Source organism: Seriola lalandi, unplaced genomic scaffold, assembly GCF_002814215.2.
Source record: "Seriola lalandi dorsalis isolate HSWRI2012SDOR001 ecotype SW California unplaced genomic scaffold, Sedor1 jcf7180002054901, whole genome shotgun sequence".
In the NCBI taxonomy this organism is placed as follows: domain Eukaryota; kingdom Metazoa; phylum Chordata; class Actinopteri; order Carangiformes; family Carangidae; genus Seriola; species Seriola lalandi.
Window position 1 is genome coordinate 1,164,469 of NW_019525453.1, and position 22,866 is coordinate 1,187,334.

At 41.0% G+C, this 22,866-nt stretch overlaps 1 protein-coding gene across 16 annotated transcripts in view; it reads left to right on the forward strand.

Moving 5' to 3' along the window:
- Positions 1-22,866, forward strand: part of epb41l2 (erythrocyte membrane protein band 4.1-like 2) — a 50,890-nt gene that overhangs the window by 17,319 nt on the left and 10,705 nt on the right. For 6 of the 16 annotated variants that reach the window (XM_023430065.2, XM_023430073.2, XM_023430061.2 and 3 more), the window contains exons 4-17: positions 597-854; positions 4,254-4,358; positions 4,527-4,569; positions 8,171-8,246; positions 9,786-9,882; positions 10,028-10,152; positions 10,368-10,455; positions 12,685-12,837; positions 13,028-13,125; positions 13,686-13,858; positions 14,842-14,927; positions 19,218-19,268; positions 19,471-19,503; positions 22,486-22,653. In XM_023430065.2, coding sequence (XP_023285833.1) covers positions 597-854; positions 4,254-4,358; positions 4,527-4,569; positions 8,171-8,246; positions 9,786-9,882; positions 10,028-10,152; positions 10,368-10,455; positions 12,685-12,837; positions 13,028-13,125; positions 13,686-13,858; positions 14,842-14,927; positions 19,218-19,268; positions 19,471-19,503; positions 22,486-22,653 — 1,554 coding nt within the window. Of the gene's footprint in view, positions 1-596; positions 855-4,253; positions 4,359-4,526; positions 4,570-8,170; positions 8,247-9,785; positions 9,883-10,027; positions 10,153-10,367; positions 10,456-12,684; positions 12,838-13,027; positions 13,126-13,685; positions 13,859-14,841; positions 14,928-16,681; positions 19,329-19,470; positions 19,504-20,356; positions 20,417-22,485; positions 22,654-22,866 lie in introns of those variants that run through there. The other 10 variants (XM_023430062.2, XM_087180393.1, XM_023430067.2 and 7 more) reach the window with 7 other exon arrangements.

The following is a 22,866-nucleotide window of genomic DNA, read 5'->3' on the forward strand; positions in this document are numbered from 1 at the left end:
ACGTCAGTCCAACACACGTTGTTTTGGATACAGACTTTATAAAGTTCCTCATTTTTAGATTAAATAAGAAACAAAGGGACGAACTGCTGTCAGGTAGATACTAGGATACCATTTTTCACAACACTCAAGCAGTGTAGAGATACACTGACATTCCACAGCAGGACACACTGGTCTGTTTAAAACTGCTGCTCAGCCAAGAGAGAAAGAGAGGGAGAAACACACGCACTCACAAAGCCATTCTCCCACATACACATGCACACACATAAACTGTTCCATCCAGCGATCACATTAAGCCACCCAGGCCCACCCAGTGACATCAACATTTCACTAATCAGGCCAAAAGAAACGCCTGTAGTTCCTAAGAGCAAATGCAGACTAGAAGGGGAATTACAGAGAGTGATCGAGAAAACAGTGTTTTCTCTTTCTTACTTTGGAGATTTTAGATGATTTCCTTCATGCTACTGAACAAATGATGAGTTTTTTAAAGAAGATTGGAAGTTTTTATGTAAGGGCCACAGTGGGAGACCCTGTGATCTTCTGAGGTTTGACATTATTTTTTACCCCCTTTTTTTTCCTTGCACCTCAAACTTCTTCAGCCTGCCAAGGAAGAGAAGGTGGAAGAGAGTGCTGAGAAAAGTCCCGAAGAGACCAAGGAGACAACAGAGGGAGAAGGAGCAGAGGAGGATAAGAAGGAGCAGGAAGACGAGGTGCAAGGTGAAGGGGAGGGAGGAACAGAAGAAGGCCAGACTTCCATTTTCCAGTCTCCTCTTCGCCTTGTGAGGAAGACCAAGATGAAACTGGTGGTGTGTCATGTGACCCTACTGGACGGGACCGACTTCACCTGTGAGGTGGAGGTAAGACACTGGAGCCAGACAGGCATGATGAAGGAGTATTTATTTAATTATAGAATTTAGATTTAGTCCTTGTAAAAGGCCTTTTTAAGAACTATAGAGATACGTAAAGTGATATTGAGATAAGTTTATTTTCTTTCTGTTTGTAAATGCATTTTGGTGACAGTCCAGTCTTCCAGGGTTGTCACGCTGCTGCAAATTGGGGGTGGGCTTCTCACACTTCCTCTACATCAGTTTAGATGAGGAAAATAAGTGCTTAGAGTTTAGCTCTGTTTTGATTACATGGGGTCGAAGCAATAAGTCATAGTTGATGTGTACAAAATCGCAGAATGCGATGGAACATGGAGAATGTTTCAAGCTTTCCACTTTAACGTTTTCCTTTCATATGTGTCATGGGGCCAGATAGAATCGTCCCTGTTACTATCAGCATTTCTCTATTTGACATGACTCCTTCAGTGTGTGAGAGACTGATTAGACACTGTCATACAACATGCATGTCACTGAGAAAATCAACAAGTGGTCTTTTCATAAGAGGAAAGTTTCAGCGAACTGACACATTGTCCTTCTTATGTTGCTTTGTGAGTGAAGTGTGCCACATGTGAGAGCCAGTGTGTCAATGATGTAATCGCTAATAGGATCAGATCTGGTGTGTGTGTCTGTGCATTTGTTTGTGTACACATGAGTGTTGGGGTATTTAACTTTCTGACTCAAAGTGCAGTTATGGCAGAAGCAGCCGCTCACAGTGTTTGGGTGTGGTTTAAGGGATAAATGGAGAGCAAAGCAGCGCGCGCTGCAGGGGCTTGTCTGGTGACCAGAACACACACACACACACACACACACACACACACACACACACATAAACCTGGCAGATTATGGGGGTCCCACCGGATTAGTGTTCTGCATCTGCTACTCAAACAAACACGAGCCCCAGACCCTACTACACACTCGTACATGCATGTAGATAATAACAATTTATTAGGAATATATTTTAAAGACTCCATGATAATTAAAACTTTTTATCTCATAATGTATCTGTAATTTCTGAGCTGTTTTGATACTGTATTGTTTACTAGATTTTAGGAACTTTGGATGGATATAATTATTAATTTGATGCAAATGATGTCCTTGCTTATTATCTATTGGTTCTTTTGCATGTGTGTTTTTCTCATTATTACCATAACTATGGTTAAAAACTTGTTTCCCAAGTCGCATGCACATTTTTAGCTGTACCCCTCCTCACATTCCCACAGTCACTCACATTCAGTGGGAAGCTGCCCAGAATAGCCACCGTGCAGGTCCATTGGAACTGTTAACAGTTATGTTCCTGGTTCATAGGCCCCTCAATAGAATAGTAAGCTTTTTCCAGGTCTAGATTTTCCCATTTGGTCTGGGATTTTGAGCTGGCATCTTTACCACGGTAAAACCCGCTTCCTAATCTACAGCATGCCAACGCCCCACCGCGTGCCTGTGAATGACTACGGCTGTTTGAACAGTAGCTGCTTTGTCTCACAACAGATAACGCTGATACTGCAGCTAACTGCTATTGTCCTAAAGTGAACACACACACACACACACACACACACACACACACACACACACACACACACACACAGACAAACAAACACAAAAACAATAACACACACACACACACACACACACACACATCCATCCATCCATCCATCCATCTATCCCTCCCTCCACACACTGGCATAGTTAGGTTGCGAGAGGGAGAGATGCACAATGCATTCCAGAGATTAAATTTTCTCTTTTGCCCAGCCGGCCTCCAACACACACACACACACACACACACACACACACACACACACACACACACACTCTCACACACACACACACACACACACACCAGCTTCTACTCTAACTCCCTCTCCATCATCCATCCATCTTATTTATTAACTGATGGCATCAAACTTATTCCAGTGTAATACCTTAATACATACTCTATTAGTTGTAGCGCCTTAAACCTCGTCCAGACTCGAGTGAGTTTCAAAGGAGGGTCTTGGTGTCACATGGTCTTAATGCTGTTTCTAAGAATTTCATTAGTATTGGTTACAGCAGGGTTTTAGTGTCACACGGTTGAAGTACCATTTCATAGAATTTCATTAGGTTCCAGTCAGACATGAGTTAAGTAGTATTTGCAGATTTGCAGATATTAGGTGCATGTACTGCCGTATGTTTACACTGAAAAACAAGATACAGACAAGGATCTCAAGTTATCTTTCTTTCTATTATATGATCGTTATACTGTTTCATATCTGTTCATGATGATATTTATATGATTCCTTTCCTGCAGTTAAAACACTTTGGTTCGTTGGGATGTAGGGATTTAAACCTCATTCAGCTTTTCATTTATATTGCTCAGAATAGAGGCTATAAAATTGGGAAGTATTTTATTGACTTTTTATCTTGTCCATGCATGTTTGGAAAAGCCTCTCGGATCAGTGTTGTACAAATCAATGTCTGTCACAGGCAATGTGTGACAGACACCCAAAAGGTTATGAGTGAAAGTTTCCTTCCTCCCATTTGATATTTCAGATTTATGTAACTGCCTGGAGATGTTACACACTTGTCCTTAGGTAGTGCCTTGCTTGGAGGCACATTGGCACAGGCACAGAAACCCAGAAAGGTCACATAGTCACATTCTTTGGGCGTTCAGAATGCAGCTACAGTGTGTCTGCGTGTATGTGGTGCATGTTTCCGCAGATGTTTTCGGCTGTCCCAGGACAAGAAAAATGCGCTCTTTCATCCTCTTCCCCTTCCACTTTCACCACGCTCCCTGCCCCGTCTGCAAGTCTGTCTGCGTAATGCCGTCTGTACGCCAGTGTCAGACTGAGGCTGTGCTGACTAACTGAAAAGAAATGAGCATTATTTAAGTATTTCATTCTTTCTCGTCTTTTTTTTCCCACTCTCTCTGTCTGACCTTCTGTCTGTCCAAAGGGCGCCATTATGTGTTTGTGTGCGTGCACGCTCGAACATGCACGCATGGATGTGTGCTAAATGTCATTGTCATAGCTGAGTGTGGAGGATTTTATTGCTAAGGCTCCCATCGGCCTTATGAAGGAATGCGTCGCCCAAAGACAGATAGAAAGACTGAGGAAAAAGAGCAAGACAATAATGAAACAGATGTAAATGAAAAAGAAGGAACAGAGATGCTTTGATTGAGAACTATAGACTGGAAGTTTTAAAGTGTCTCACTAGATGATACAAAATTATTTTTTTCATAGAGTACTCATATTTTGCTGTCATATTTCTTAACCTCTCAAATGTCATTTGAAACTTGACTAGTGGAAACATTACGTAGTAGCTTTTAATATTCTTTTCCCTTTCAAATGTAATGTGCAATTATTACTTGGTGTTTGAATATCTCTCTCTCAAACTCTACAGAAACGAGCAAAGGGCCAGTACCTGTTCTTTAAGGTGTGTGAGCACCTTAATCTAATGGAAAAGGACTACTTTGGACTGATATACAAGGACAGCCATGAACAGAAGGTAAGCATCCATACACACATAGACAGAATGTACTAAATGCCAAACAAGTCAGTAGCGCACACACGTAGAAACTGCAGACATGTACGTCTGGATAGTGTTTCACACTGTTTTGTGACGGAGGTTAACTGTCTTCTTGATCTGTGTCTATCTCTCGTTTGCTCACTCCAGTGTTGGCTGGATCCCACTAAGGAAATCAAGAGACAGATCCGCAGTAAGTTTTATTTTTCAAATCACACTCTTGGTTTTTCTGGATTGTGACTCAAAGATATGCATGTCTGTCCATCCATCCTCCATCCATCCATCTGCCTCAGCAGTACAAGTTGTTTCACATAAAACACGGGCCGCAACTTCTCAGCCAAAAGCACTGAATAAAATATACATTTTTAATTGATTAAATAGTGTGAGTACTCCCATACCGGAGGAAAAACAAACTGCATCACAATCAAGTCAAACAAACCTAGAGACATCTGAAACCCAACGATAGCAGCCTGGCAGCGTAGAGGAGGTTACCAGAGTGTGATCACTCTGCTCCATTATTTATCAATCTCTTTATTACTTGTTGTTAACTTCTAAATGCAGGGCAAGGTGTGGCATCTCTGAAGCTTTATCCGTGTCATCTGAATCTTTTTTTCTCTTTTTTTTTTTTTTTTTTTATACATGCAGCATGCCAATAACACTGGAAAAGCTGCCCTCACTTTGTGATAACATCCATAGTTCTTTTTAATGTGTCTTGTTCAATTATTTTTCCAGGGTTTTTGAAGAATGTGCCTGTAAGGCATAATTTAACTTTTTCTTTTTGCACTTTATTTCATTTCTTCCTTTTTTTAATAAGTCAAAACAGGCTTTAAATCACAGCCTAAAACTCAGTCACACTTTTTTAGAGTAAGACTTAGAAAACATATAACATATAATTTTGGCTCATAAAGGGTTATTTTAGAATTAGTGCATGTGAGGTAGTTATGTCTGGGTGTGTGAGGACTGTGTGTGGTTTCATGTGGATGTGTGGTGAGTGTACATGCCTGTGTTTTTGTGGCTGTGTCGCTGTGTGTGCCTGTGGTTCATGGATGAGTGGTACGCATCTGGTGAACATTTTTCTGTGTGTGAATGTTAATACAGAGAGAGAGAGAGAGAGAGAGAGACTGTATTATCATGTGTGCCTGTGTTCATGTGAGTTGAATGCCTCTGCCTGTGTGTGTACACACAAAGTACCACACAAATGACAGGCTTGACACCATTGAGCTCTAAACTACCATCGGTCTGCACTCGGGTATCTGGGGCTACATTGCCATAAAAAATGCAAACCAAACATTTTCTACTGCTGCTGCTTCACATTAAAAGCATTTCACTGGTGAAACAGGAGTTGACTTTTATTATGAAATAGTCACAGGAAAGGTAATGTGTATGTACAGAGATCAACTTTGCCCTACAGATTTCCTTTGGGCTATTGTTTTGTGGTGTGGGTATGGAGGCTCTGTCTATGGTTAGGCTCTACATCTGAGACTCCTGTCCACGTTACAGGTTACTATGGCAAGAACAATGTGGGTGTGTCCACTTATTGTGTTTCTCACAATCTGGTTTAAGGGTGGGATGCGAAAGTGGAAAAAAGGTAAAAAATTCCACAAGTGTTCAAAAGCAAGGCCAGTAGAATGAGGTAAATCTGCTCAGAAAAAAAAGTAACAAAAAAATTCTGATACAGTAAACATCCTTGAAGATGTTGGCAGGGAAGATAAACATGTAGGAAAATGTGACCGCAAAATAAGGGGGAAAACTGTGAAAGAGTAGGTGAAGTATCTGGTATCAGAACTAGACTGAGAGCCAATGGAAATCAAACTTGGACCAAAGAACTGAGCTGTCTGAAGTCAAATGATTTTCATTGGAAGAAATGCTATGCATTGAAGTTCAGCAATGAAAACTGTCAGTCCTCAAGTCTGACGTAAGTACCACTGGAAGTAAAACATTCAGTGGTAGTTCTGAGTGATCAAGTGAGCTCCTTCTTAGATTTCACTTTTACAGATAATGAGAACAAGATTTTGTCTTACTCCAGAGGTCATGCTTAATTTCGCTGGAAGCCAAGCAGAAAAGCTGAGGAGTCTGAATTTAGTGGCTGTTGTTAATGTTTAACAGCAGGATTCATGTTCCTCCCATAATCAGACCAACTTTTGGGTGTCGCACCATGCTGATACTGTCAGGGCACTGTCATTATACATTTGCAGACAATTCTGTTCAATTTCTACGTTGAGAACTAATGGGCAGATATTTTGATTTTGTTGGCTTTACCACATAAACACATAAGTAATGAAAAGAAGGCCTGAGCTGACAAATTTAAACTGGAATTCCAATTGTTCCTCCTTATTTATTGCTTCACAAGCTGGAATTCCGCTAATGCTAAATTTTGTAGAATCATAAAACCAAGAATGTGTGTCTAATTTCTATTTAGAAAAATAGGCTTTTAATGGAATGGTTCATCCAAAAGGGTGGGATAGTGGGTGGTGAAGAGAAAGTGCTAACAAGAAGGGAGTCGAGGAATTGTTGCCAGATACAGTGCAGTGGTCTTGGGGAGGTGATAGATAGGGCGTATGTTACTATATCTATGTGTGTGTGTTTATATTTATATATATATATATATATATATTCTATGTGTCATGAGGAGGAATGATCGTTGGTTGTGGTTGTGTAGAAAGAAGAAATGCTCACAAGAGACTCCCAGAGCACTTAGTGCTGCTAACAAAACATACAAACTCAATCTCACTCCCAGCCATTTCTCTTTCACTTAACACACATCGATATTCACCAGCAGAGACACACAGACTAGGAGACAGGAATATCTGCTCCTAATGCTTTTCATTGTTGTACCATATGTTTACAATAACTATCAAAATGGTTATTAGTTGAAAAATAATAAATTTTTTGCAGTGAGATTGTCTTTGTTGAATTTTCTCATCTGATTTCAGTGTCCCCCATCCTTCCTGCTCCTCTGGGACACAGCTGGGGAGGGTGTGTGTCTGTGTGTGTTTCTGCATGTTAGGATTTATTGCTGTCTGTCCATTTGCGTATGTGTGTATACATGGATGTGTCTATGACCTTGGGGAAGGAAGTGGTCGCGATGTGATGTCATCTTCTCCCCAGTTGGATTTTCCAGATGATGTGATCACCATCTTTTATCAAGCGTGTGTACATGGGTGTATGTGTGTTGCCGGGTGGTGCCAATCAGTACAGACAAGATGGAGATATCAAGGGTGGCAGGCATGGCAATATGGTCTCCCGCAGGAACGAGAATAGGAAATTGGAGCCAAATGAAGATTGAAATGAACTTAGTGCTCTCAGAAAGGAAGCACAATGATGGAGATATTAGTGGTGATATTGTTGGTTGACCATGTTTTTGTATCTGATGATGATAAAGATTACAGTTTGGTATTTGGTCAAATTAGAATGAGGTTATGCAATATCAGATCTGCTGCGTATTTGTGTGTGTGTGTGTGTGTGTGTGTGTGTGTGTGTGTGTATGCATGCATGCATGCATGCGTGATGTACCAGGCTTAGTGCTTTCTAAAAGCTGTTCTGCATTAGTTGCCCTCACTCACACACACGCACAGACAGATGGGCAGAGGGACGGATGGAAATGGATAGAACGTTGAATAGATGCATAGAAATACCGACCACCCTGATTATAATGCTAAATGAAAATCTCAGATTTTAGATTATGTTTTTGTAGTTCTCATCTGTGCATTATTCTTCTGCACTTAGAATACATTTGTAATATTATTGTGCTGTAAATCACTCATGTAACTCAGTAACAATCTCCTTCTCTCCAGGTAACAACTGGCAGTTTGCATTCAATGTCAAGTTCTACCCTCCTGACCCCTCACTGCTCACTGAAGATATTACCAGGTACACACACGTATGCACGCACACACACACATACACACACACACGTCAGAGATGTACCATTGTTTACTTAAATCTAGGGCAATGGAACAAGCTGTAAACACAACACTGACATATTATCACCAAGTTGTTATAGCAAACGTGTTAGGAAACAGTTGCCTACCTGCACAGACACAGAGACAGTAGTATTCGTTTGGAGTTGTGTTTCTTACTGCCTGACAAATATAAGTGTTAATATTTACTCTCCTTTTAGTGCTGTTTTTGGTCTCCACCAGCCTCAGAAAAATATCTGTTGGGCAGGCAGCATACAGTTGATATATCTGTGATATGAGGTAAATAGGTGACAGTGAGCAAAATCATTAGAGTAACAGGTTGTCAAAACAAAAAAATAAGATGTAAAAAGGTTAAAATGATCTATAGAGCCGAGGGAACTGCAGAAATAGGCAATAATTCTCCACATTACACCTTTGATTGTCAATGTAAAAATATTTATTGGTGCAAATCAGTACACTGTAGCCATGCCCAACCAGGTCTGCAATAAACAGAAGTTTAAAAAAGGTATTGTGCACATCTTAAATTCATTTGTATTTAGACATATGCACACACACACAGGCATGCTCCAAGTACACAGCATTTAGGGTGAAGTGTATGTCTAATGGAGCGAACAACTTCTCTGATGGTTGAAGTGAAAAAGGCTAATTGAGGACACACAAAAACACACTCACTAACATGCATATACTCACTTAGACAAGTACCAACAAAGGACAAGCACTGGGCGGTTACAGGAACTGCTGTTGTTCCTCCAGCACTATCGAGGTATCATTCTGCCTATTTATCTTTTGTTAAGTTTCAATAGGCAGATTAATTGTTACTCATAGCTATTTTTCACAGGGTTTTACACAGACGGTACTATGTTGATTCACTTACAGTAAATACAAGATTGTCCTGGTGCAGTACACTGGCTCAGTGAAGAGAAACCCTGGAGCTGGATGACTGAGGTTTAAGCCTCCGTGTCAGCAAGTGTTGGTCCTACTGAGGTGACTTTGAATGACATTTTTCAGTGACCAGAGTGATACATTTACCAGCACCCTGAGGTGTCTGCATCAGTCATACAGAAGCTCCATACACGAAATGAGTTCTTCCATAAAGATTTACTGCAGAGGGAAGCTGACTCTGCTGTAAATCCCCACGACCACCGGACAGTTCACTTAAATGCAAACATACATGTTATGCAACTGAGTTTGTGTATGTGATGTTGAGGATTAGACATAAGGTTATTCCAACAAACCAGTGTACCAGCATACTAAGAACAGTGTGCAACAAATACAGCACCAACGAAGAAGTTTAATCCGCACCAGCTGACCCTGTGCTTGGGCCTCACAGGAGGAGAGGCAATTTGGCTACACAGTTCATTTTATTATTATCATGACTGAATGGGCTGGTTTTAGTTCAAAGAAAGGCCTACATCTTTTTTTTTTCTCGTTGTGAAAAGACTTCAGTTCACTGAAAAGCAGTCCTTCTCTCCATTTCCCTTTCTCATAGGTACCTGTTGTGCCTGCAGCTCCGTGAAGATGTGGCTTCTGGTCGACTGCCTTGCTCATTTGTAACTCACGCTCTGCTGGGGTCATACACATTGCAGGTATAGTTGTGTGTGTGTGTGTGTGTGTGTGTGTGCGCGCAGTGCATCTGCAGGTGGGTAAGGAGCTACCAAATGTGCAGTTTCCAGATGTGACCTTGTCTGCTTCTGTGTCTAGGTGAATTGACTGTCCTTTATTGGTTTACAGGCAGAGCTCGGTGACTGTGAACCCGACCAGCCTCGGCCGCTGGACTACATTAGCCAGCTGACCTTTGCTCCCAATCAGAACAAAGAGATGGAGGAGAAGATTCTTGAACTCCACAAGTCCCACAGGTCAGAGAGAACAGGCTCTTGTAGTTGAGGGAAAACAACGTCTGACAACATTTGTCATTAAAAGCTGTAGATTTGTCTTATTATTGTAACCTCTAGTAAAGGGATCATGACTGAATCTTTTTAATGTACTGTATGATCTGAAAATTTGGGGTTTATGCCTTTATATTATTTTTAATCTGAGGATGTTTGTAATAAATTGGCTTTTGTGTGTTTAGGGGAATGACACCAGCACAGGCTGATGCCCAGTTTCTAGAAAATGCCAAGAAACTGTCCATGTATGGAGTGGACCTGCACCATGCTAAGGTACAAATGAATCCTCCTCTCCTCTCCTCTCCTCTCCTCTTCTCTTGTTATCGACATCTGGGGAGTAGCAGAGTTTCTTTGATGTAGGACGAATGTGCCACTGTGTCTGCATGTTTGTGTCACTGTATCTGTGTGGTTGTGCGTGTTTGTGTGTTTGTGTGTGTGTGTGTGTGTGTGTGTGTGTGTGTGTGTGTGTGTGTCAGCTGTACAAACACTCAGGGAGGCCATTGCCATGGGAACAGCCAGTCTCTCTCTCACTGGGATAGCAGGCCATCAGCAGAGTGCGTGCATGTTTCCATGTGTGTCTGAGTATGTTTGTGTGTCTTTGTGCAAGACAGGCAGAAAATATAGGGGAAATATGCATGAGAGAGAGAGGGAAAGATGGAGTCTTAAAATAGAAAGAGAGGATGTGAGGTTGAGGACAGTGACAAAGAAATGGGGGACAGAGACGAGGTTGGAGTGAGACAGGGACAGATCCTTTAAAGATAGAACGAGACGAGTCCCCTTTAAGGGCATGCTCCACTTGTTTGCAACACAGAGACAGAGAACCAGGGGAAAAGATGAGAGCAGAAGAGAGAGCGTTTCAAATGTTGAAATCTTTTTTTATGGCATACCAAAGTTGTGGGAATTCAAGCAGCAGATCTATTTCTGTCTTGTACCATTAATTTGTTGTGCAAGGTTTGTAACCGCAAAATCCACAAAGAAACCTTGTCAAATACTGTTTGTCACACCACCCTGGATTATCAGAATCATGTTGAACAAACACAGATTAATGTTTCTGTGTTTAACTAATGTCAAATTTGGCACATTTGATCATTCGTGGTTGTGTGTGAGGCTTTTCTAAGTTGGTGTTTGGCAGTGGAATTGTGTTTTTCAACCTGCGTCAACTGGCTGATTGTAGATCTTCTCATCATAGACACAACATTGTCTGATAACAGGACACATTTGTGGCAGTGGTAAATGCTATGTTTTGTTGTCAGTCTCTCACAATTTAAAATCAGGAGCTAATTTGTTGACTCACTGTTTCACACTGACATTAAACAACAGGAGGTACAAAATACAATATACACTGAACCTGAATAGTAACTGTTAAGTGTGTTGAAACAAAATACATTTGTTTTTTGTGACTACAACGGAGTGAACTTACAATAAAAAATAAAATAAGAAAAACTACACTTTAACTAATGGAATAGGGTGGTCGGTGTAGTGTTTTTGTTTGCAGATAACTGTGTGAACACCATGAAATGCAGTTATTCCATGAACTACTTGTGTAAAGCGTGTCCCAGTATGCAGAGTGATGATTTGAATAGTGTGACAGCAGCAGGGACAAAAAGCAGAATACACTTGGTAGATTAATAAGCAAGTTGATTTTATTTAAAGAAGCATTTACTCTACTGAAAATTCAAACCCTGATATATAGTAGTATTTTAGATACTCTAGGTTTCAGTTCATTTCAGTTCTATTTGTGTAGTGTGTGTAAGTGTTCAAAGTCAAGCTGCATCATTACGTCCATCTTTTATTCCAATTGTTGAGTAATATTGAATAAAAGGATCATCTACAACATGTGGTTAGGATTACCTTCATAACTGAGGCCCTCTCTTCCAGAGTGAGTGACTGAATGATGGTGATCACTAGTAATCTTAACTTCAAACACCACATGCTTCTTGCTGCAGCCACTGACGAGTGTTTATTTATTCACTGAAACAACAGAAAGGAATGGAAAATTGTTTTCCTCCTCCATCTACTCTGTTAATGTGTCTAAGCCAAAGAGCTGAAATGTATCTGTAGTGGCAGCACAAGGACAGAGATCGATGACTAGCTAATAGCATGGCAAAGCCATGTGATGTCCGTGTGTGTGTCCCAGTAAACTGTCCATTATCAACATATTGCCTCCTCCATTAGTCCAACAGATTTTTCCTGTGTTAATTCACTGCTGTAATCAATACCCCTCTTACCATTACCAGATGGCCTTGGACTTAAAAGCTTTGTTAGTGAGTTAGTCTTCCAGCTAACTATGTTACCGTACTGAATGACAGTGTTTGTGTGTGTGTGTGTGTGTGGTAATTGAGTTTTTGTTGACCTTAAGCAGACTACTTTAGAAATCAATTGGCTTACAGTATGATCTGATTTAGCCTAACAAGTGGCTAAATATAAAGCTGTTTCACAGAGATTAATTAATTATTTCACAATAAAATGTATTTCATGTACATTTGTATCTGTCTGTTACAGGATTCTGAGGGTGTGGACATCATGCTAGGTGTGTGTGCCAACGGACTCCTGGTTTACAAAGACAGACTTCGGATAAATCGTTTTGCTTGGCCCAAAATACTCAAGATTTCATACAAGAGGAACAACTTCTACATTAAGATCAGACCAGGAGAGGTATGCACCCAGGCACATACACATGTGTAAACACAGACTGTGAATACTGAGATTTCCTCCCTCCTACACACAAGAATGCAAAACCAGAAATGATTTTCTCTAGTGTTAACATAACAGAATACACATAGCATACTGTACATGGCTTGAGATAGTTTCTCCTGTGGTGGATGAAATATCTTTTCTTTGATAGACGGAGCAGTTTGAGAGCACAGTGGGATTCAAACTCCAGAATCATCGATCTGCCAAAAGGCTGTGGAAAGTCTGCGTGGAGAATCACAGTTTCTTCAGGTAGAAATGCACACACTCAAACACACACTACGAAGAAAAACACACACTACGAAGAACGCATGTACTGTGTATGGACAAGGATTTCAGAGATGTACATTCTTGTGTTCAGGGTATCAAAACAGCTTGTTAGGTAACGTTCAATGAAGAAACCTGTGCTTCATCAGGCTCAAGAAAACACTGTGTCTCTTGCCAGAAAACAAATGGAGAGAGTGTATCTCATAGTTGTTTAACTAGTCTGATGCCTGGGGTAAAACATACACACTAATACATCTGCACAAAGATGAAAGAAGTGCCCAGCATTGCTGCAAGTGTGCGCTCTATCTGTATGTTTGGGTGTCTGTGTGATAGAGAGAGAGAAGAGTAAGCTTTAATATCCTGTTGAAGGGGGACTTGTCTGGAAACATTCCGCCTCTCTCCTGCATGGATATATAACTGTAACTATTTAGTTTTATTGCAAAGTAAATCACTCTGAATACGTTTTAAAATGCATGCTCTTCTACTGCATTCCCCCGTCATTGTTTCCCTTCCTGTTACCTTCCGTCTCTATCTCTTGTCTCTAGGTTAAATGCTCCAGAACCTCCAACCAAGGCTCGCTTCTTGACTCTGGGTTCTAAGTTCCGCTACAGCGGACGAACACAGGCCCAGACCCGCCTGGCCAGCTCCCTTATAGACCGACCTGCACCCAACTTTGAACGCACCTCCTCAAAACGCATCAGCCGCAGTCTGGATGGAGGTAACGCAATCACAAGCCACTCACAAAGTGACAGTGAAACATGACATTCCAGCTTCACTCTGAACAATATTAAATGAATGGATAGACAGACGAAAAGAGGAATGGAAGGAATGATGTGGAAGTGGGCTCGTGTGTGTGTGTGTGTGTGTGTGTGTGTGTGTGTGTGTGTGTGTGTGTGTGTGTGTGTGTGTGAAATGCACTGTGTCTGACCAGATACAGGAAATAGCTACAGCATATGTTTCCTGTCACACACAGAGAGACAGAAGGAGAAAGAAAAAAAAAATGAAGAAAGAATGTTATTTGTATGTCAAAGAAATAGGCCCTTATAATGAAAGAAATATACAGTCACTCTCACATCAATAAAATGTCCTGGCAGAAAACAAAATGGAAAACTACAGCACAGATCTAACAAATTCCTCAAATTTGGCATACACAGCACAAAAATTAACAAGTACTCAATGGCTCCTATCTTATAAATGACCTCATATGTTGTAGAAATGTAACTAGAACTAATACTGTCTGAATTTTTACAGAAACGTGATACTTTATTAACTTCATGATGCTCAAATGAGCCGTTTTCACAATATCAAATACATATTTTATTGTCTTTGGAAAACAATTAACACCGTTTCTGTGGTTTTCCGGATTTGCAGTAACAGATCCCACTGCGTGCAGCTGTGTACTGCTGTTTCATCTGTGTCAGGTTTATTCCACTAGCTTACATTGTCCCCTGCTGGACACATGAATCCACTGCAAGCCAGCAACGTTGTTTAGGAGTAAATGGAATCAGTTCTGTGAAATTCATGCATGTGCAGTAGTTTTTGAAGTATCTATCCTCACTGTTTTGGTTAAATATGGCTCTGACCAACATGTGAACAAAAAGTCTTATGTCAATGAAGATTTATGCAATTGTCACTGTGTGTAAATCTGTTGACAAGTTGAGTTTTTATTCATTTATTTTGTTTTTTTTCTCATTCCTTTAGCACCAGTGATCAGCATTACTGAGGCCGGCAGGGACACAGCTGAGAACGGACGTGAGCACCGCCTGGAGCTCCACTCTGACTCTAAGGTATATGTGTGCTTTTACATTATGTGTGTTCGGAAAAACAGCACAGAAAAGTCTAGCAAGTCTTTCTGTTTCGTTATTTGTTGTCTTTATCGTATTTTGAAACCACATTGTCCCACAGGAACTGTTTGTCTTTTTGTGTCAGAGACAGACAGACAGTATTTATCTGGGTGATGGAAAGATAAAAAATTTATGTTTCTATCTGAGACTTTGTCTCAGCATCAAGTGAATCATATAGAAGCACTTGTTGATTTAATGTCGCATAGATCAATTCTTAGTGTGTCTGTAAAAATCAACATTTTTAATTAAGACACACTTTTGGTTGGTATGCTGTTATGTTAATATGATGTATACAAATGGGGAAGACCAGGACCACTGTTCTGTGTGTAAGCCAAGAAGAAGAAGCATTACTGTGGGCCCAGTCTGCAGGTCCATCTGCACTGTATATCTGGAGCTGTATATATCTGAGGACCACCATAGCAGGATGTGGCTTATATCTGGGTGGGAACAATGAAATGGTAAAGCAGGTTTGTTATTTCCACACTGAGCCAATGATTCATAAAAGTGATCCTCAAAGATAGGCTACAAGTGAATAATAATGGCACCAGAGCTGAAATGTAAGCCTGGAGGCTTGGCTTTGTCCGCAGCACCAACAAGTACAGTTTCAAATTGTTGTCTCAAGACATTTAATCCTCAGGATGAAATGACAGAATCATAACTGGCCACGTCAGACAGGTGTGGGGCTCTTTTTGTATCAGGACAATTAATGGGCTTTTGTTTGATGACTACTGATCTGTAGGTGTTGACAAAGAGTCATTCACTTGTTTCATTTCTGTTTTCACATGATTCTTCAGATACTTTTTTTCCACTAGGTGGATCACTACAAGGAACAGGAGGCAGCCAGCCTTGGCCTTTTGTCTCCTTAATATGTGCATATGTGTGTGAACAAGAGGGGGGACACAGACCAACTAGACTGACAGAGAAAGTCTATTAGCATTTGCAGCTACAGTCTTTACCAGAGCGGCTAAGGTAGCCATGACGGTATGCACGGTTAGAGGTTGCATCTTCTGGCCTCTCCACTCACAAGTGTCCTGTAGTAATGATCTGTGTGCACTAGCGGGACCTAGGTCAGCCCTAAACCAAGCCTGCCTGTGCCCAGCACAGGGGTATATATTAATTACTACTGTATGTTATGCATGCCTCCTGTTTCACCCCACACTTTCCCTTTCCTCCTCCTAACCTTCGCTCACACCCCGGCACTGTGGACTCTGTCTTAACCCTCGCTTAGTGGCGACACCCTGTAGACACTGTTTCTGCACACAACTGTAATCTGCTCTATGCTCTACCCTGCTATGTTCACTTTTAACCTATTGTGGTGTGCTGTTCACTGACTAATGTTATGTCTCTTTCCCTCTCTCTTTTTTCCTTCACACCCCCTTTTTTTCTTTTGCTCTCCTCACTCCACTCTTGCATGCTCTCATTTTTGCCATAATTTCATGAAAATAAAAAATGAAATTATTTGTATTTAATGCACCCTATGTTGGATGTTTTGGTTTTATGTTTAACTTATTTTACTTCTTCGCTGCTTGGTCCTGCACTTTGTGGATATGTGTGCATGGGTGTCTCCTTTCTTTTCCCCACCCACTCTATGTCTCTCCCCACTTTTTTGTTTGTTCCTCTGTCTTGTTGTCTCCTTCTTCCTCTCCTTTTCCTTCTTCCTGCCTGCGCTTTTCTCTCCTTCAATCCTCCCCCATCAGTCAATCTTCATGTTTCCTCTGTCCTTCTCCTCATCATCCTCACTCTCCTCCATCCCTCCATCCCTCGACTCTATCTCTGAGCTCGACCATGGACTGTCAGACATCTCCGAAGATGATGACCTTATTGACGACACAGCTGCCTCACACACACCTTGGCCTCTTCCCTCATACGTTTCCATCACCTCCGATCAGCAGTCGGCTGATTTTGAACACCATGCACAAAACCCTCAAGCCTGTAACCCATTCACTGGCTCCCAAACTTACACTGCAGAGGTTTTGGGAGTTGAGGAGAGCTGCCAGGCTGAAACCAGAGCAACATCTGGACTACTCAATTGGCGGAGCTGGTTCTCTCTGAGAGGAGTGGTCAAATATGTTTCGTTCATCCTGTGTTTTCTCTCCATGTTGGGGAAGAATGGAAAATGTCTGCCTACAAAGCTATTTTCAGGATTAATAAAGAAGCTGAGCATTTTGACCCTCACTGTATCCAAGCGAATATACAAGTCAGCAGAGAATCTAAAGACTTTTACTTACAGTGCCCCCAAATCTATTATTTCCAACATGACTACGTCCAGATTACGTCAAATTCTTAACAGTTCAACAAAAAAACTGAATCATTTTCTGACCTTTTTTACCTCTTATCTCCCTACAAAGTTCATGAGTTTGGTTCCAGCTTGTCCTTTGCAACCAACACAACTTTGTTTGCCCTTGGTGTCTTCTCTCACCTGTCCTCCAAATATCTCTTCCTTTTCCTCTCTCTCCTCCCTCTCTTCTCTGCCCTTTTCCTCCTACCTTTTTTCTCTCCTGACTCTCTCCTCTCGCTCTAACCTAACTGCCTCTGTACATTGCTACCTTCTAAATCCTTCCCCTCTGTTTCTCCCTTGCCTGTTAGTTGTCTTCCTGTTGGTTGTGATGCTGACAGCGAGCCAGTCTTTGGTCTTGGCCCTGATTTTAGCCACGCCCCTCGGCCTGACCCTGTGTTACCTAGAGAATGTGGTCTCCAGTCAACGAAAAGCAGTTTTGCCAATGTTTATCAGTGAAAGGCCAAACAATCAGCCTGACGATCATTCAAGCTCTGGTTTCAACAAGCAAGCTTCTCCTCTCACACAGACACACACACCTCCTCGCATCAGGCACCACACTCACACAAGTGCTACCTGGACACAAGAGATGTGTGATCCTGCTGCATAAACATACACTCATATAACCAGATTTCCCACCCTACCGGCCCCCTTCCACTCCTCCTTCCCTATGTCCTCCCCTGTGTTTGAATGTGTTAACCTTATGTCTGTGAGTGTCACCAACACCACCTGTACCTGACATTTCCTTTTTTCTTACCACCCTTGCACCCTGCCAACCGCACTGTATTGTTCATTATAAGGAACAAAGAGTAGAATAAGGAAGATTAATCAAAGCGTTTAAATTCAGAGTGGATAATGGACAATGGATCAATGTCGAAATAGAGAAACTATTACTATATTGTTAATATAGCTATATAAGAAAGGTATAATAGGGGATTTATATACATAACAGAGAGTGTGAGGGAGGGAGAGACTTATAAGATTTAACTTACAAAGGCAAAATACAATAACATGTAGTGGAGTGCAGAACATATTTTGAGAGTCGTTTGTGCAGTTGCTCTGTTTTCAGCACTCAAAAGATGTAACATAATGGTATTAACTGGTAATAGGCAAGATAAATGACCACTAATGCAATAATGATATTATTTTTGAGTAAATGTTGCTGCATTTTGCCTTTGTACTGCAGATTAAGATAAGTTGTAGATTAGCTGTTATAACTGTATATACAGATAGCTGCTGTAACCCCGCTCAACCCTATAGCACTTAAAGTGTATCAGATCTGTATATTATTGCTAATGAATGTTAAGAGTAAACAGTGTTACACTTACCCTGATCCCTGAGGTTCGGGACTCTCTCTTCGACCCGAGTCCGTTGTTTGCTTTGTTTTAAGTAAATGTGTAATGGCATTTCTGTGGTGGCCAAGTGGCATTTTCTTAGCTGTGTAATCAAAAGATGAGATGGAAAGAATACTGACATATTGCTATATAACTAATTAAAACTAAGTAAAAGCTGGTCTTTGGTGGAAAACATCACGGTGTAGCACTTAATACCAAAAAATAGCTCCATAATCTTCTTGACTTAAAAGTAGCTTTGGTGTCCTAAAAGCATACACGGGAACTGTAGTAGTTGTAGCATTTTACTTGTTGTAGATACGGTGAATCTGACATGGTTTTCAACATGCTCTAAATTTGTTTCATAGGATAAAAATATACATGCAGACTGTAAAGAGCAGTCAGTAGCATCTGCTGTCTCCCTTTATTGACCATTATCTCCTGTCATGTGTTTAATGGGTTTGTGGGTTTGGTGCAAAGGTCACATGGCCAGCAGTCCTCCCTAACACTGAGGTTGCTGGGAAAGAAAATAGCTTTTCCCATCATCCATTTCATTTTTTTCTTTCTTCGTGCCCCCACCCTCCTCATTTTGTCATGACTAACATCGCCATGACTACGACACTGAAGGTTAAGGAGGTGGACTTAAGCCCTGGTGATGTTGAAGCTACATCTACCCAGGTCTGTAAGGCCTGTCTTTCCCCAGCATGCTTTGCAAATTCTTTAAAAAAAGAAGAAGAAAAAAATTTAGGAGTGATAAAAGATACTTTGCTTTAAACTAGTGTAAAGATGGTTGTGAATATTGAATGCACCTGGTTTTATGGTGTAGTGGAGCAATATACCTAACCTCTCCTTATTCTCTCCCTGACTACCCCATCAACAGTCACTTGGAGCCAGTGAGGTTTCCCTCTCTCAGGTTCACACACTATTATTGGTTATTTGATTGTGTATTTGGTCTGTCAACCATTTGCTCTCGCCATGTTGGTTGGTCTGTTGGTTTGGTTCACCTATTTAGGGTGAAGTTGCCCTAATGTGAGGAGATAAAGTCAGTTCTCAGCTACTGAAGGCCCAATCTGGAATATGTGTGCAGAAAACAACATTTATTAATATTCAAACTGACATTTAAGGCTGTTTGCTTATAAACATGTCTCTTGTGCCATCCTTCATTTTACATGAGGATTGCATATTGGGGCCTGAGTGTAAAAACTGATCCTGAATGGGCACTTTCACCTAAAATCTTCACTTTCGGTTGCTCTGCTGTGGTTTGTGGTTTCACAGTTTTCGTTTGCTTTGTGGTTCATATCTGTGCTTTTCATCATTATTGTTGTTTCACACAAAGCACATTGGGGTTTGTTGGTTTGTGTAAATGTTTGTTGGTTTTGTGATGTTATGAATGCTTTGAATTGTGTAAACATGGGTACGAGTGCCAGCACCATTTTATTCATAGTAACATCAGAATACCAAAATGTTTTTAATTTGTACTTGTACCCACCGTCCCGCCTTCTTCACAGTTTGAGACTTTTTTGGCGGCGTCACCACCTTTTTTTTTTTCTCTTATTTCTTTTTTTTAATTTAAACCCGATTTACTCATTTGATTATGATTTAATTAATGATTTGTAATTTATTCAATTGTTATTATTTTAGTTGCATTTTGTTTAATTTTGTACAGTTACAGTTAAAATACACTGATTTTATTTTTTGTTAACTTTATTTCAATTTTTTTAATTAATTTTCACCATTTCATTTTTTGCTGTATGTCTGCCTTCCAGAGTCCAATGAGAGTGCATGGGGACAATATTTATGTGAGGCACAGTAATTTAATGTTGGAGGTTCGTACTGGCGTCGTCTGATGGCTGAAAATAAGAACTACATGTTTCTGTGTACTCTGACGCCATCAGAACTACAACTTCCTCTGTACCATTCTGTACAAGACTGCTGCCCTCTCGCACTCTCAGGCTCTGTGTCTGTGCATGCATGTGTGTGTGGATGTTGGTTGATCAAGTCTTCACTCAGTTCCAGCTGTTTTGAGATTTTTTTTGTAATTTTTCTGTTATTGAAAGAGTTCTATATGACAAGGTTGCAAATGTCCTAATTCACTTGGCAGCCATTTTGAACAGGTGGGCTAGAAAATTGAACTGAAATGTCATATATGATATATAAAACAAATGTCACTTAAAGCTGCACAAATCAATAATTCTATATGAACAGTGGGTTAAATAATTACGTGTAATAGGAAAGGAGTCACTTCAAAAAGAGTCAAAAATTTCCCTCAAGAGTTGGTGGAGAAGAAAATAGAGCCAGCAACATTACAAGGCTTTAATATGTCAAACATCAATGATTTTTAGCTTTAACAACCACAGCAACTGCTTGAATTAATCAGGTCAGGAAAGTTAACTGGAGGTTATGCATGTAACTGTTGATGGAAATGAGGTTCAGGTTGACTGAAGTGTTGTAGGGAATCTATGAAATGCAAAACATCTATTTTAAGTCTGTATTGGTACACAACAGAACAGGTGAGACCTTCTCTTTCAGCAAATTTCCCAGCCTGAGTGTTCACAATGGCTGCTTTGTGAATAGGTCAGCGGTGTGTGAACGTGACTTCCATGCATGCTCTGTGCATGTTGAACGCTGTTTTGTGACCGTTTTATCTTGTTGTATTTCCAATCCTTGACTGGTCAAAGAGTTTGATTATTGCCAGGCAGCTGTGTCTAACCTGACTAATCATGCCTCCCTAACCTGTATGAGGAGCTCTCTTCCTGTTTTCTGGTGATTGGCTGCAAGTGTTGAGTGATGTGTGGTTTGATAACATACTAAAATAACAACAACAACACATCCTTTTGTTCAACATGGGACTGATAGTGATGCTTTGCTGTCTGGTATCTGTAGCAGTGCAGTCGTCTACATGGCTTGTAGTACTCTAAACTGAGAGATTAGAAAACTAAACCTAGGGATATTTCCTTAAAGAATGTAGAATAAGAGTAGATAAGGAAAATTCATCAAAGTGTGGTTTCAGTCTGTCAGTTTCTGATGAATGACTTCTTTATCATGGTGCCGTCTCCTCAAGACAAAAATATTTGTAGTCAGTAGTAGGGAGGTCAGGGGAGGAGGAAAGAGCATAGGAGCCAAGGAGATGAAACAATAGAGATGAGATAGGGAAGCAGAAACATTCACTAAGAAGTGACAAATGGGAAAGTTAGCAAAACTGCTAAGAACTGACAGGCAGACAGAGGGAGAAAGAGAGCAGGTCAGGGTTACAGTGATCACCACTATCAGCTCCATGTTTTACAGTCTGCCCTGCTGTCCCTGGCCTGCTGAAGGAAAAACTCCCCAACAAGATGGAGAAGCTCTGTTTCACTGCAGCCTGCTTATACACACACACAAAAACGTACACGTGTGTGCTTGAGCAAAGTACTGGTGAAAAGCCTATATTAAGAATTCGTTCCAGACCCTTCAAACAAGGCTTCAGCGAGGCAGAGCATCCATCTTGTTTCCCTCCTGATTGACAGACTAATGTTCCTGTGTTCTATTGAACCGAATTTTTCCCCTTCCCACCCCTCCCTCTCTCCTTCCCTTCCTACCTCCCTCTTTTCCTTATTCCTTTCCCCATTACATTTCTCTCGCTCCATTCCATGCTTCCATCCTTGCACTCAATCTCTTCACTCCGACCTTTCTTTCTCATTTCTCTGCTCATTCCTTTCCCCACTCTTTTTCCCTGACCTGCCACCTTTTCCTACGCTCTTTCCCTTCCATTCGCTGCCCCACATCTTTCATTTTTATCCCATTCTCATCACTTCCACCCATCCTCCTTCATTCAACCATACTTATCTCATTTACTCTCTATCCCTTCCTCATCTCCCTTCCCCCACCTTCCCCCCTTATTCCTCCACTTCCCCATTAGGACCATGATAAGACCCAAGACGAGGTTCTGAAACACCAAGCTAGCATTAGCCAGCTAAAACGCTCCTTTATGGAGGCGCCACCTCCCTCTCCTCCTCAGCCCAACCTGTGGGAGAAACGTCTCACCTCCTCTCCCGCTACAACGATACGTGTTCAACAGCAACAAGTGGTACGTCTGTGTGGATGTTTCTGTCTCGGCAACTGACTGTCACAGCCTTATTTGCTGCAAAGGTTGTTCGGGTCACATGCTGTTTGCAGTGGATTGCAGTGATTCAAAATTGTATTTTCATGTCTTCCTGCAGAGACGCAGCAATGCCGTATGCAAGAAAAATGTGTTATCATTCATTTGTTTTGCCCCTTTTTTTTTTTTTTTTTTAAGTTT